The 14029-nt window shown below is 46.6% G+C and overlaps 1 protein-coding gene across 1 annotated transcript; it reads left to right on the top strand.

Moving 5' to 3' along the window:
* Positions 1 to 3852: 3852 nt before the first annotated feature.
* Positions 3853 to 13399, top strand: lgals3b (lectin, galactoside binding soluble 3b). Its single transcript, XM_030718829.1, has 7 exons — positions 3853 to 3971; positions 9251 to 9272; positions 11158 to 11230; positions 11732 to 12009; positions 12088 to 12176; positions 12849 to 13017; positions 13109 to 13399. Exons 2-7 carry the CDS (start codon positions 9267 to 9269, stop codon positions 13265 to 13267), a joined length of 774 nt encoding a protein of 257 aa, XP_030574689.1. The 5' UTR covers positions 3853 to 3971; positions 9251 to 9266; the 3' UTR covers positions 13268 to 13399.
* Positions 13400 to 14029: the final 630 nt, after the last annotated feature.

The following is a 14029-nucleotide window of genomic DNA, read 5'->3' on the forward strand; positions in this document are numbered from 1 at the left end:
ACAGCCCACCCAAAAGATCATCTGCATAACAGTGAAAGTGTATGCAATGCTTTCTAATAATACTGCCTAAGGGAAGCAGGTATAGTGTAAATAGAATTGGTCCTAGCACAGAACCCTGTGGAACTCCATAATTAACCTTAGTGTGTGAAGAAGACTCCCCATTTACATGAACAAATTGGAGTCTATTAGATAAATATCATTCAAACACTGCAGTGCAGTACCTTTAATACCTATAGCAAGCTCTAATCTCTGTAATAAAATGTTATGGTCAACAGTATCAAAGCTGCACTGAGGTCCAACAGGACAAGAACAGAGATGAGTCCACTGTCAGAGGCTCTAAGAAGATCATTTGTAACCTTCACTAATGCTGTTTCTGTACTGTGATGAATTCTGAAACCTGACTGAAACTCTTCAAATAAATCGTTCCTCTGCAGATGATCAGTTAGCTGTTTTACAACTACTCTTTCAGGAGTCTTTGAGAGAAAAGGAAGGTTGGAGATTGGCCTATAATTAGCTAAGTTGCTGCCCCAGGTGGAGGAGTTGTATCTTGGTGTCTGTCCAAAAGGGAGGGGAGAAGGGAGCAGGAGATTGAGAGACAGGCTGCTGCTGTATCTGCAGTGATGCGGATGCTGCACTGGTCTGTCGTGGTGAAGAGGGACCTGAGCGTGTAAGCGAAGCTGTCGATTGACTGGTCAATCTACGTCTCCACCCTCGCCTATCGTCACAAGCTTTGTGTAGTGACGGAAAGAACTACATCGCAGATACAAGTGGCAGAAATGAGCTTCCTCCGAAGGGTGGCTGCTGCTTAGAGATAGAGTGAGTAGTGCAGTCATCCAGGAGGGGCTCAGAGTAGAGCCGCTGCTCCACCACATTGAAAGGAGCCAGTTGAAGCAGTTCGGGCATCTGACTAGTAACATGCATGTCCTACTTAGGAGAAGCCCCCGGGGCAGACCCGGGACACACTTGAGAGATTATGTCTCTTGGCTAGCCTGGGAACACCTCTGTGCCCCCCACCTCCCCAAATGAGCTGGAGGAGGTGGCTGGGGTCTGTGCTTCTCTTCCCTCAACTTGGCTCTGGATAAGCGGAAGAAAATGGATGGATGGACAATGTATGAAACCCCAGATCAGATTTATTCATCATTAACTGCTAGAACAAAGTTTACTGCAGTTTATGAAAAACACCAGTTTATTTTAATAAATGAAGAAAGAAGAAACAAACAGTGGTCAGGTGAAATGTTGAACTTCCTCGCTGTTCTGCTGAGATAAGATTCAAACTTCTGCAGCCACAATGACAAAGACACACTCTGAAATGTGTGTGACCACTAAAAGCACTTTATTTATTTATCTTCCGTTTAAAATTAACATTCATGACTCCACAAACCCTGAAAAACATGCAAACGCCACACAGAAAGGCCCCATGAGCAGCCTGAGTCCAAATAAAGATGAGCAGCGAGTCCTCCGCGCTGACAAACTGTGAGCCTCCATAAATCAACTGATGCCAGACACCTGCAGAGACAACAGGGGGAGATGGAGGACATGAGGGTGGGGGTGGATTTCATTTGATTTCAGCCTTTTTTTTTGGAAGAAATAAAAACTCACATTTCCTCATTTCTCTGAGAGATTTTACTTCACTAAACCCTCTGTGTGTGTGTGTGTGTGTGTGTGTGTGTGTGTCTATGGGGATGTTTGTACAAAGCTGGGACCTGCGCTCTGTTTCTCTCTCCCTCCTACAGGGACCCGTCGGCCTGTTGGAGGCTCAGAACTGAGGTCAGGTGTTCAGAGTTCTGGTCCTGAGCAGTCTGAAGGTAAACAGGTGGATCTCTGAGCCCAGCAGGTTGACAGATGTGTGTCTGATGGTTCTGCATCTGTCACACAAACAGAGCTGGATTAGCTGGCAGTCAGGAGCAGGCTGACCTCTGACCTGCTGGTCGTGTTCTGTGTGTTTGTCATGTTACAGTTTATGTAAACTCAGATATTTGTTTTATTTTTTTTTTTGGGGGGGGGGGGGTCTTCTCTGGGTCCGGGTCCCCTCTCCATGTTGATTTGTGGGTTTCATCATTGTTCAGGTTTAAAATTGTGCAGATGAAAGATGTTTGGTGATTGTTCAGTTTGCAGCCAATCAAAAAGCTGCAGCTTAACCTCCAAACCAGTCATTTCTATTCTGGGATGTTTGTACCTCTGCAGAGTCCAAGAGCTACATGGTCAAAGAAATAGAGAATATATTCATGTTAAAAAATATGAAATTACAGCTCGTTGTTCAGAGCGTTCTGCAGTAAATGATTAAAACTATCAGAAAACAGGGAAGTTTGTCCAAAATGCACAGCAGCACGTTTGGAGGAAACCAAACATCAGCACAAACACCTCAGACCAGCTGTCAGCACGGTGGAGGAGGGCTGAGGATTTGGGCTCCTTGCAGCCATTGAGTGGACCATGAACTCCTCTGTATACCAAAGTTGATTAACTGATCATCAGCAGTGTGAACAGCTCTATAAAAGCAGAAGTTTCTGCATTTTGCTGGTCTGGAGCATTCAGGTGTGTTAACCCAATACCACAATTTCCCAGGAGTGGACGTCCCAGCAGATTCACCCCAACCTCAGACCCTGCAGCACTCAGAGAAACTGCGAAAGCCAAAGAGCTCCATCTCAGACTCTACAGGCCTCAGTTAGCTGGTTTGTAAGGACAGCAGCAGAAAGCCTCTCCTCTCTTAAAGAACACGGCTGCACAGCTCAGGTTTGCAAAGCTGCATCTGAACAAACCACAGGACCTCTGAACAGACAAGACCAAAGTGCAGATGTTTGTCCATGATGCACAGCAGCACGTTTGGAGGAAACCAAACTCAGCACATCAGCACAAACACCTCAGACCAGCTGTCAGCACGGTGGAGGAGGGCTGAGGATTTGGGCTCCTTGCAGTCACTGAGTGGACAACGAACTTCTCTCTAATCCAAAGTATTCAGAGTCACATGTGAGGCCGTCTGTCCCACAGCTAAAGCTTGGACCAAACTGGGTCATGAACAGGACGATGATCCCAAGCACAGCAGCAAAAGAAAAGAATGAAGGTGCTGCAACGGCCCAGTCAGAGTCCAGACCTCAGCCTCACTGAATGCTGTGGTGGGACCTTCAGAGAGCTGTGCATGAATGAATGCTGCAAACCTCACTGAGCTGAAGCTATGACCAAAACTCCTCCACAGTGATGTGACAAACTGATAACACAGGAAACCATCACTCTAACTTATTGCTGCTGAAGCTGCTGGATCAGGCGGTGGACTCAGTGTTTACTGACTCCAGCAGTAGGACAGCATCATTCTATTTCTCATCATCACTGCCAGCGTTGTGGAGTCACACTCAGCTTCCAGGTGTCTGTAACACATGCAGCAGAACTCCTGAGCAGCTCATCATCAGCCTGAAACAAAATCATTTGAATACTTTTGTGAGAGTCCTCCTTGTGGGTTGATACCCTCCATAGAAGATTCAACAGGTACTGGTTACTTTAAAAAAATGCTAGATTACTTCAATCTTCAAACTAACAGGTTAAATTACTACTTAAAGTTACTTAAAGTAATCTGAGTATTCTAACAGCCCTTTGGAATATGTAACATATTCGATTCAGAAGGTAATCCTTCCAGTCCTGATCCATGAAACGGGAAAAAAAACACCAGCCATGATATGAGGCGGGGTGAAACTTCCAGGAACCAGTGTTGGAAAACACGTCTGATCCTTAGAAAAACCGTGTGCTGAAGAAAAACTCTTATTGGCACTCTAGTATTCATGAAAATCAAAAACACACCCAGCAGGAGTGTGTGTGTGTGTGTGTGTGTGTGTGTGTGTGTGTGTGTGCGTGTGTGTGTGTGTGTGTGTGTTTTGGGGGGAGGGCTGGGTGTGGTCTGCATGTAGGAGCAGGGCGAGGCTCAGGACTAAAAAAGCATCTCCTGTTTCAGTCTGTGTTAGTCTACAGCGCTCAGGTGAACTCAGGTATGTCTCCTTTCTCTTCTTCATCCTCAGCTTGACTCAGACATTAGTTTAAACCTGGCAGAGTTTCTCCTCTTCCTCTGACGCTCAAATCAAAGCAGAAAGGCACACAGGAAACTGGTGAGGGACCTGAAACCGTTGGTGATTCAGTTTGTTGCGCAGAAAAAGAGGAAGTTGCTAAACTCAGATCTGTGAAGTTTCATGTATGTTATTCAGGGCGGTTTGACCATGGATCCTTTCATTTAAGCTTTATTTATACCGAGGAACAGACGTCTCTTTGATTCCAGCTCAGAGCTGACAGAAAGGTCTGCTGACATGGGTGTCATCGAGTGTGCTGCAGGCTGCTGTTTGTTTAGCGTGAGAAAGCCGCACCCACTGTCAACACAACACCACAGGGACATGCAGAAAACAGCACGCACAGTAAATGTGTCAATGGAGAAAACATTCCGAAAATATCAGCAAAATATTCCAAAATATCCAGAGGACACGAGAGAACACTCAAAGCACATTTAGTAGACTGACAAATATGGAAAAATTCAAAGAACATACAAGAAACCCTGAAACAAAAGTGCAGTAACGTGCAGACAAAGCGCTCCTTGTCACACCAGGAAGTTCTGCGTGTTTTACACCAGATGATCTTCCTGATGCAACCCTGGAGGGCTTTGTGTCTCCAGCTGGAATCAAACCAGCAACCTTTTGCTTGCTAAGTGACAGTGCAAACCACTACATCAAACTAAATGTATAAACAGCCAGAAAATACACCATAAACTAGGTTATTAATGTTATAGTGCAGTGGTCTAACGTGAAAGATCCCTGGTTAGAGACCGTGAGGAAGTAGTGATGTGTCGTTCGCAAAACAGCCGGCTCTAAGAGCCGATGCTTGGTACTGAATTTGAACTGATGGGCACACCATGCAGCCAATCACACAAGGGGACATGGGATTATACCATTATGTTAAAGGAGGGACGGGGGGGGGGGATTTTCCACCATGCATAGGCGTAGTCCAGGTACAGACAGCAAGACGGCGGGATATAGCGGTGCAAAAAACACATGAATGAGTGATACCCATAAAAGAAGTAGTATTTGGCTGCAGTTTAAGGAAACTGGAAATAGCAGAGCAGAGTGTTGTCATTGCAAATTGAAAATTACAGTTAGAGCAGGTTCTACCACAAACCTGCACAGATAAGCATAGACGTGGGGGGGGGGGGGGGGGGGGGGGACGGGACGGGACGGAGGGGACCTCTGATCACCAGGGGGTGATTTATGTGTGCACTGGTAGCATTTATGTGTGCATTTGTAACAGTTATCTATGCACTGGTAGCATTTATGTGTGCACTGCTAACAATTATCTGTGCATTGTAACAATTATCTGTGCTTTGGTAACTATGCACTGGTAACAATTATATATGTATTGGTAACAATCAGAGGTGGCAAAAGCACTGACATTCTGTTCTTAAGTAGAAGTACAAGTACTTGTGTTAAAAAATACTTTGGTAAAAGTCGAAGTACTGGTTCAACTTCTTTACTTTTACTTAAGTAAAAGTAAAGTACAGGCTTTGAAATGTACTCAGAGTAAGAAAGTAAAAGTAGCTCTTTGGAGGACGTTTCTACCAGCTATTTTTGTATAAAGCTAATTATATATTACCTCATTATATATTACATGAGAACACAAATGTTATTCCAATGTAAATTTTAATTCTAATGAGTGCACTCGGCGTGTCCTGGGTCTACCACGGGGCCTCCTCCCGGTGGGACATGCCCGGAACACCTCACCCAGGAGGCGGCCAGGAGGCATCCTAATCAGATGCCCGAGCCACCTCAACTGGCTCCTTTCGATGTGGAGGTGCAGCGGCTCTACTCCGAGCCCCTCCCGGATGGCCGCACTCCTCACCTTATCTCTAAGGGAGAGGCCAGCCACCCTTCGAAGGAAACTCATTTCTGCAGCTTGTATTCGCGATCTTATTCTTTCGGTCACTACCCAAAGCTCGTGACCATAGGTGAGGGTAGGAACGTAGATCGACCGGTAAATCGAGAGCCTCGCTTTTACGCTAAGCTCCCTCTTCACCACGACGGACCGGTGCAGCGTCCGCATCACTGCAGAAGCAGCCCCGATCCGCCTGTCGATCTCCCGTTCCCTTCTCCCATCACTCGTGAACAAGACCCCGAGATACTTAAACTCCTCCACTTGAGGCAAGAACTCGTTCCTGAGCCGGAGATGGCACTCCACCCTTTTCCGGCTGAGGACCATGGCCTCAGACTTAGAGGTGCTGATTCTCATGCCAGCCGCTTCACACTCGGCTGCGAACCGTTCCACTGCGAGCTGGAGGCCCCCCCGTGATGAAGCCAACAGAACCGCATCATCTGCAAAAAGCAGAGATGTGACTCTGAGGCCACCAAGGAAGAAGCCTTCCGCCACCTGGCTACGCCTAGAAATTCTGTCCATAAAAATTATGAACAGAATCGGTGACAAAGGGCAGCCCTGACGGAGTCCAACACCCACAGGAAAGGAATCCGACTTATTACCGGCTATACGGACCAAGCTCTCACTGTGGTTGTACAAGGACTGAATGGCCCGCAACAATGGGCCAGACACCCCATACTCCCGCAGAACCTCCCAAAGAACACCCCGAGGAACACGGTCGAATGCCTTCTCCAAGTCCACAAAGCACATGTAGACTGGTTGGGCAAACTCCCACGCACACTCGAATATCCTTGAGAGGATAAAGAGCTGGTCCAGCGTTCCACGACCAGGACGAAAACCGCATTGTTCCTCCTGAATCCGAGGTTCGACTAACGGACGCACCCTCCTTTCCAGCACCCTGGCATAGACCTTACCGGGGAGGCTGAGGAGTGTGATCCCCCGAAAGTTGGAGCACACCCTCCGGTCTCCCTTCTTAAAGATGGGGACCACCACCCCGGTCTGCCAATCCAATGGCACTGCCCCAGATCTCCACGCGATGTTGCAGAGGCGTGTCAACCAAGACAGCCCTACAACATCCAGAGCCTTCAGGAACTCAGGGCGAATCTCGTCCACCCCAGGGGCTCTGCCACCAAGGAGTTGTTTAACTACCTCAGTGACCTCACCCCCAGTGATGGTCAAGTCATCCCCCTCATCCCCAGACTCTGCTTCCACTACAGAAGGCGTGTCAGTGGGATTCAGAAGGTCCTCGAAGTATTCCTTCCACCGTCCGACTATAGCCTCAGTTGAAGTCAGCAGCACCCCCCCCGCACTATAAACAGTGTGAGTGAAGCACTGCTTTCCCCTCCTGAGTCGCCTGACGGTTTGCCAGAATCGCTTCGATGCCGTCCGAAAGTCTTTTTCCATAGCCTCACCGAACTCCTCCCACACCCGAGTTTTTGCTTTGGCCACTACCCGAGCTGCATTCCGCTTGGCCTGTCGATACCTGTCAGCTGCCTCCAGAGTCCCACAGGCTAACCAAGCCCGATAGGACTCTTTCTTCAGCTTGATGGCTCCCTTCACCTCCGGTGACCACCATCTGGTTCGGGGGTTACCACCACGACAGGCACCAACCACCTTGCAGCCACAGCTCTGAGCAGCCGCCTCAACAATGGAGGTGCGGAACATGGTCCATTCGGACTCAATGTCCTCAGCCTCCCTCGGAATGCTGTCGAAGTTCTGCCGGAGGTGGGAGTTGAAGATCTCCCGGACTGGGGCTTCTGCCAGGCGTTCCCAGCGCACCCTCACAATACGTTTAGGTGTGCCAGGTCTGTCCAGCATCTTCCCCCGCCACCTGATCCAACTCACCACCAGGTGGTGATCAGTTGACAGCTCAGCTCCTCGCTTCACCCGAGTGTCCAGAACATACGGCCGCAGATCTGATGATACGATTACAAAATCGATCATCGACCTGCGACCTAGGGTGTCCTGGTGCCATGTGCACTTATGGACATCCTTGTGTTCGAACACGGTGTTTGTTATGGACAAACTGTGGTTTGCACAGAAGTCCAATAACAAAACACCATTCGGGTTCAGATCGGGCAGGCCGTTCCTCCCAATCACGCCCCTCCAGGTCTCACTGTCATTGCCCACGGTAGAGATTGTGTATCTCGGCTGGCCTGGGAACGCCTTGGGGTCCCTCCGGATGGGCTGGAGGAGGTGGCTGGGGAGAGGGAAGCTTGGGCTTCTCTGCTTAGGCTTCTGCCCCCGCGACCCGGCCCCGGATAAGCGGAAGAAAATGGATGGATGGATGGATGGATGCACTCGGCTTGAATCTGTTATGTAGGACACAAACTGTGAAAGAGAATTCAAACACAGCTCTGTTCTCTGTGTCCTCCATAGTAGAGGGTGACTGTGCCTCCACCTAAACACAAACATGAGGACACTCAGGGGTTACAGTGGGATTCAGAAGGTGGAGGAACCCTAAGATCAGCTGTAGTGGCTCTGCATGGGGAGAAGAATCACAACTTTCTATATGAGCTCCAGTAAATGATGTTGGTGTGCAGGTTGTGATCAGCTGACCTGCTGCTGCTGCTCTGAGGTTTACTGCTCTCTGTGGATGAGCTGAATTCACAAAGATGTAACCCAGTGTTTCACAGCTCTCTGAGCTGATCTCCATCCCCTACACTGACAGCGTACAGGCTGTCGAAATGTTGGATTCAGTGAATGAATCTCAGCATCAGCAGCTGTGATTCAAACTCATCTCTGCTGCACTGATGTAACCTGTAACTCTGACCATGAACACACCCTCTGTGCACTAACACAGAGCTTTACTGTAAATACAGTACAACAAACTAATCTGTTTATCACACACTAAACTGCAGTATTTTCATACAATCTTTGAATTACACAAAGTCAGCATACTTCAGTTTATTTCCCAGTGCTTATTTTTAAATCTAGCCTCTCTTCTTCCTCTCCTGTCCTCTTTCTCCATCTCTGAGTGAACTTCTCTCTCTTTGCTCTCCCTGGAAATACAGCAGCTCAACTACACACACTTTGTGTGTTTGCTGATATTTGTTGAGCATTAAGAAACATTGCATTTAAAATTACCTGCCACACGTTACTCCCTTTAGGTCCTGTTTTTGATCTGGAGGCAGTGGTTCCTCTGCTGTCTGTGCTGCTGGGCTGGACTTAAAAATCTAAACCCTTCCTGATCACTGAGCATGAGCAGAGAGATGAGGATGGAGATCAAGCACTGATTTTCTGCAGTTTGTGACTTAAGAATTTTTTCCTCTCCATGTCAGGACTCGTCCCACCACACCCTCAGACATTATTTTCTTCTTCTGCTGCTTTTCAAATGCTACTTCCTGTCTGTGTGTTTCAGGTTGCAGAACAGCAGAATGGACGTGAGTCTCCTTCTTCTCTCTCTCTCTCACAAACACAAACACACACACACTTTCATGTGGATGTTTTCTGATTTGCAGCTTTCAGGTTTTATTAATGTTGAATTGATTCTTTTGCTTTCAGTTATTCATTCTCTAAAAATAAACATGCGTGACAGAAAGCATCCAGAACATCTGATCCTAGCTAAGCTGCTCATGAAGCACACGCTGCTTCTCCTCTGCAGGAAAGTCAGTGTTTTCACACTTTTATAAACCAGGAAAGGAAAAGTGTGTGAACATTTCATGAAGGAGGAAAACACAAAGAATTCAAATCAGCACCAGTGGAACTGGAAAAAAAAAATCACAGACATCACCCTGCAAACTTTTCAGAAATGTTGGGTTTAAATATGCAAATATTATGAGCCAGGATCTCTTCAGCTCTCATTTGACAAAATGCATTAAAATAAGCAGTAAATGTGTACTTTGGACACATTTTCCTGAACATCTTGTTGAAGCTGGAGAGCCTAAAATCTCTAAACCACATGAAAAAACTTTCTCAAACTAAAAACTCCAAAAAACTCAACTGTTTATCAGCCAGACTGTAAAGATCCAACACAAGAAGGAGTTTACACACTCTGCTGTGTGTGTGTGTGTGTGTGTGTGTGTGTGTGTGTGTGTGTGTGTGTGTGTGTGTGTGTGTGTGTGCACATGTGCGTGAGAACAGGGCGTTATTACTTCTTCTTTAAAACCAGCCAGCTCATACAGAACATTCCTGAAGACTCTGTCACTGAACACACCCTCAGTGTGAACCGTGCTGCATTCACATGCACTCAGTACTTCAGACAGTCAGTGAACTTCCATCCAGGCCCAAAGGTCAGATAGATGCTATGAAACGTGTTCGCTTCAGTGTCGCCTGCACTGCTGCATCCATTACTGTCCTTCAACGTCACTTTCCCACTGATGTGCTGCCGAATCAGTTCCACACTTTTCCACCAAAAAACACCAACAGATCTGCTGAATCTGGAACCACGGACATCAGTGGTTATAAGAACTTTGTTTCTGTGATAGACTGAAGACCAATCAAAAGTGTTTCATATGTTCTAAAATTTTTTATTGGCACAGAAGCCAAATGTGTGCAGAGCGCTGCTGACTGTTCCTATTCACAACTGCTGCAGCTCTGCAGGAGATCAGCTTCTTCCACTGATCCAGGAGCAGTTTGTTGACAGTCTGAGCAGTTTCCAGTTTGACAGAGAACTGAGTGACTCACAGATCATCAAATTAACATTTTGGATCCATGGCCAGGAAACTCCCCAGATCTTAATCCCATCCAGAACCTATGATCAGTCCTTAACAAATGGATCAGCTGGAAGTTCTGAGGCAGGAATCAGGATTTGGACCAGAAGCTGATCTCCAGCGTGCTATAGAGAGAAGTGATGAAGAAGAAGGGTGAACAGTGTAAATCCTGACTCTCTGCACACATTTAGTTTATTTGCCAATAAAAGTCTTTGAATGTATGAAATGCTTCTGATAGTTCAGATCTGAAACCAGTTGAAATGCTTATAAGTTCCTCTTCCCCCCGAAGAGGTGGATGGAAAGGAAAAACACAGAGGAGGTAAACATGAAGGAGGATGAAGGAAAGGTGTGTATGCAGTTGAAGAGAAGCACTTGGATGCTGGTTACTGCTGACGTGGGTCTGCTGTATTAAAGCTACAGTGTCCTGAAGATGAAGATTTTTACATACTCGACTTCTTACTGCAGGCTGAGTCAAACATGCTGGCTGTTTAAAACAAGCAAAATATTCAGGCTGTCTGTGACCGAAAGCTGTTCTGCAGCCTTCAGTCACAGACAGAAGTCCTGAGCTCCTGAGAAAAAACAGGAGTTCAGGACTTCTTTACTTCTGTCTCTGCAGCTCTCAGACGCTCTTGATGGTGACAACCAATCAAGTGGAGGAGGTGTCTGGACCAATGCGCCTGGCTGGCCAGGTAGGAGGTTTTATTTCATCTTTCCAAATTTTTCTGATGACACATGTTTTCATTAAAAAATTAAAACAAGAGATGGTTTTCATTTTCATGTATCCAAATATTTCAGATTATTATTTTAGCTCTGCTACAGAAAAACAAGACTTTTTCTCCTCTGAGCTCTGACAGTCACAACCACCAGGATTTTCATGAGGCCTTAATTAAACAGGTTCACCTCTTTACATCCCCCAAGCCATCTAGCATGTGGCTAAACCCCAAGGTTTAGCCACATGCTAAGCAGGCAGATTTTCAGGAACTAGAAGATGTTATCTTTCAAACCAAGTCTGGCATTGCTGTTTGTAGGTTCCATTTGGGTTTCCCAAACGGGTGAAAAGTCTATAAAATGTTTGAATGATAACCAAACCCAACCCCTTAATGAGTCTGTGGTGGCCAGGTGGATGTTTAGAGGGTAAATAAACAGGTGAATGTTTGTGAAAATGACTTTTACATTTACTGAAACCCGAGGTCAACCAAACCAGCCCAATCAGCCCACCTGGCCTGGAGGTCAGCCTACTAACCCTGCCTGGCCTGGAGGTCAGCCTACTAACCCTGCCTGGCCTGGAGTTCAGCCTACTAACCCTGCCTGGCCTGGAGGTCAGCCTACCAACCCTGCCTGGCCTGGAGGTCAGCCTACCAACCCTGCCTGGCCTGGAGGCCCCACCCAGCCGGGACCTTGGGGTCCAAGTCCAGGCCCTACATCCGGACCTGGACCTGCCCCTCCTGTTGCACCCCAGCAGAGTCTGGTGAGTCAAACTGAGAGACAGAAACAGAGGGATAGACAAAGGGACAGATGTGGTAAACAGCTGTTTTCTTGTTGACAGGCGGTTCCCTACAACCAGATTCTGCCCCAAGGAGTGTACGACAGACTGCTGATCACCATCGCTGGAACCATCAAACCGAATGCTGACAAGTCAGTACAAATGCTATGACATCACTAATGACAAGAGAAAAGAGAAAATGCAGCCTTGTGTAGAGCAGAGACAACTGGACATAGAAACACAAGCTGAGTCATTTACAACCTAAAATCCAGTCCAGAGACAACAAATCAGTCACACTAAAGGAACTGGGGCTGCAGGAGATGAGCTATAATCCCTCGCACCCAGTCAGGTCACCTCATTGCACAGACTCTGGGTGTAATTACACCACAGAAAAGCATCACTTCCTGTTTGGTATGAACGCACAGTAAGCATGCCATTCGCTATATGTTTGACATATAATCACAATAAAGTGATTCTGAGTCTGATTCTGATTAAGACAACCAATGAAAAAAGATGCAGGTCTTACTCTGAGCATAAGAACTAGCATCACCTGTAGTTAACATCACAGACAACCTGAAATGAATCAGCTCAATCAGGATGAGAGCGATCAGAGGTCAGCATATTTGTTTGCACTGTGCATTTATTCGCTGTTTCAGTGAAGTAAAATCAGGCTGAAGGAGCTCCATTTGAACAGAAGTACACCTATGTGTCACACTTACATAAAACAAGGAACAACTGGGAATTTTTGATCCAAATAATAAGATTCTGATTCAGGAGAAGCTCTACTAAAGTCTGTAATTCACCGAGTCTGTGCGATTTGTCAGGATCACGGTGGATATGGGCACAGACCGCGACCTGGCCTTCCACTTCAACCCTCGCTTCAATGAGGGCGGCAACAAGGTGATCGTCAGAAACAGCTGCATCAGCAACAGATGGGGAAGAGAGGAGAGGGAGCTGCAGAAATTCCCATTTGTGCGGGGTCAGAATTTCGAGGTCAGGCAGCTCATGTCCAAAAAAATCCTCAGTTTGAGTCTGGTGAGGTGGAGATTAAGGCCGACAACTGTCTGTAATGTCTCTCTTCCAGATAAAGATCCTGTGCACCAACACAGAGTTTAAGGTGGCTGTCAACAACTCTCACCTGCTGGAGTTCAAGCATCGACTCACCAACCTGAGAGACATCAAGCGACTCAACATCTACAATGACCTCACGCTGTCCATGGTCAACATGGAGACCGTGCAGTGAGACAGATCACTGACCCAGGGAGATGTACAGGAGCTCAATCAGATCCAGAGAAAATGATAGTAAATGTTTGAAGGCAATCAGCAGGAAATGCTCTTATACTGTTCAGGTCACTCATAAATAAAAAGTTTATCTTCTGGACTTTGTGTGTGTTTCTGTATGCTGCCTGGATGCTTTCCAAAAGGTGATGTTTATGAGTGTAGTTAAACCAAAACAGAAATGTATATGTCTGTAAATGTAATTCAAAAACTCTTTAGTTTTAATCTGCACAGGTTCATCTGAGGAGTTTGAGGCAGGATTCAGAGTTCATCGTGCACAAACAGCACGAGTGAAGGTAACCGTATTAAAGGAACTGTGCTACAGTGGTTTGAATCGTATCTTATAGAGTCCAGTTTGGTCATGTGAGCAAACAGTGGCCAACACTTTTTACATTATACATGCTTCCCTTAGGCAGTATTATTAGAAAGCATTGCATACATTTCATTACTATGCAGATAATACCCAGCTTTATCTGTCCATGAAGCCAGATGACCAGTTAGCAAAAACTGCAGTTCCTCTACCGTCCTGCAGAGGCGCCACAGTGAGTCATCCCCATAGACTCCCATGTTAAAACACAATATGGCTTAAAAGCTGCCTTTTTGATAGAGCTTATAGTTAGGGCTGGATCAGGTGACCCTGAACCCTCCCTTAGTTGTGTTGTAATAGGCCTTGGCTGCTGGGGGGGTTCCCATGATGCACTGAGTGTTTCTTTTCATTCACTTTTTT

This window comes from Archocentrus centrarchus, chromosome 22 (genome assembly GCF_007364275.1).
Source record: "Archocentrus centrarchus isolate MPI-CPG fArcCen1 chromosome 22, fArcCen1, whole genome shotgun sequence".
Taxonomy (NCBI): domain Eukaryota; kingdom Metazoa; phylum Chordata; class Actinopteri; order Cichliformes; family Cichlidae; genus Archocentrus; species Archocentrus centrarchus.

Bases quoted from the DNA above. Each gene is read 5' to 3' on its own strand.
- lgals3b (XM_030718829.1), top strand. The intron at 11,231-11,731 runs GTAGGAGGTTTT...CTGAAACCCGAG, and splicing joins CAATGCGCCTGGCTGGCCAG to GTCAACCAAACCAGCCCAAT. The intron at 12,177-12,848 runs GTCAGTACAAAT...GCGATTTGTCAG, and splicing joins ATCAAACCGAATGCTGACAA to GATCACGGTGGATATGGGCA.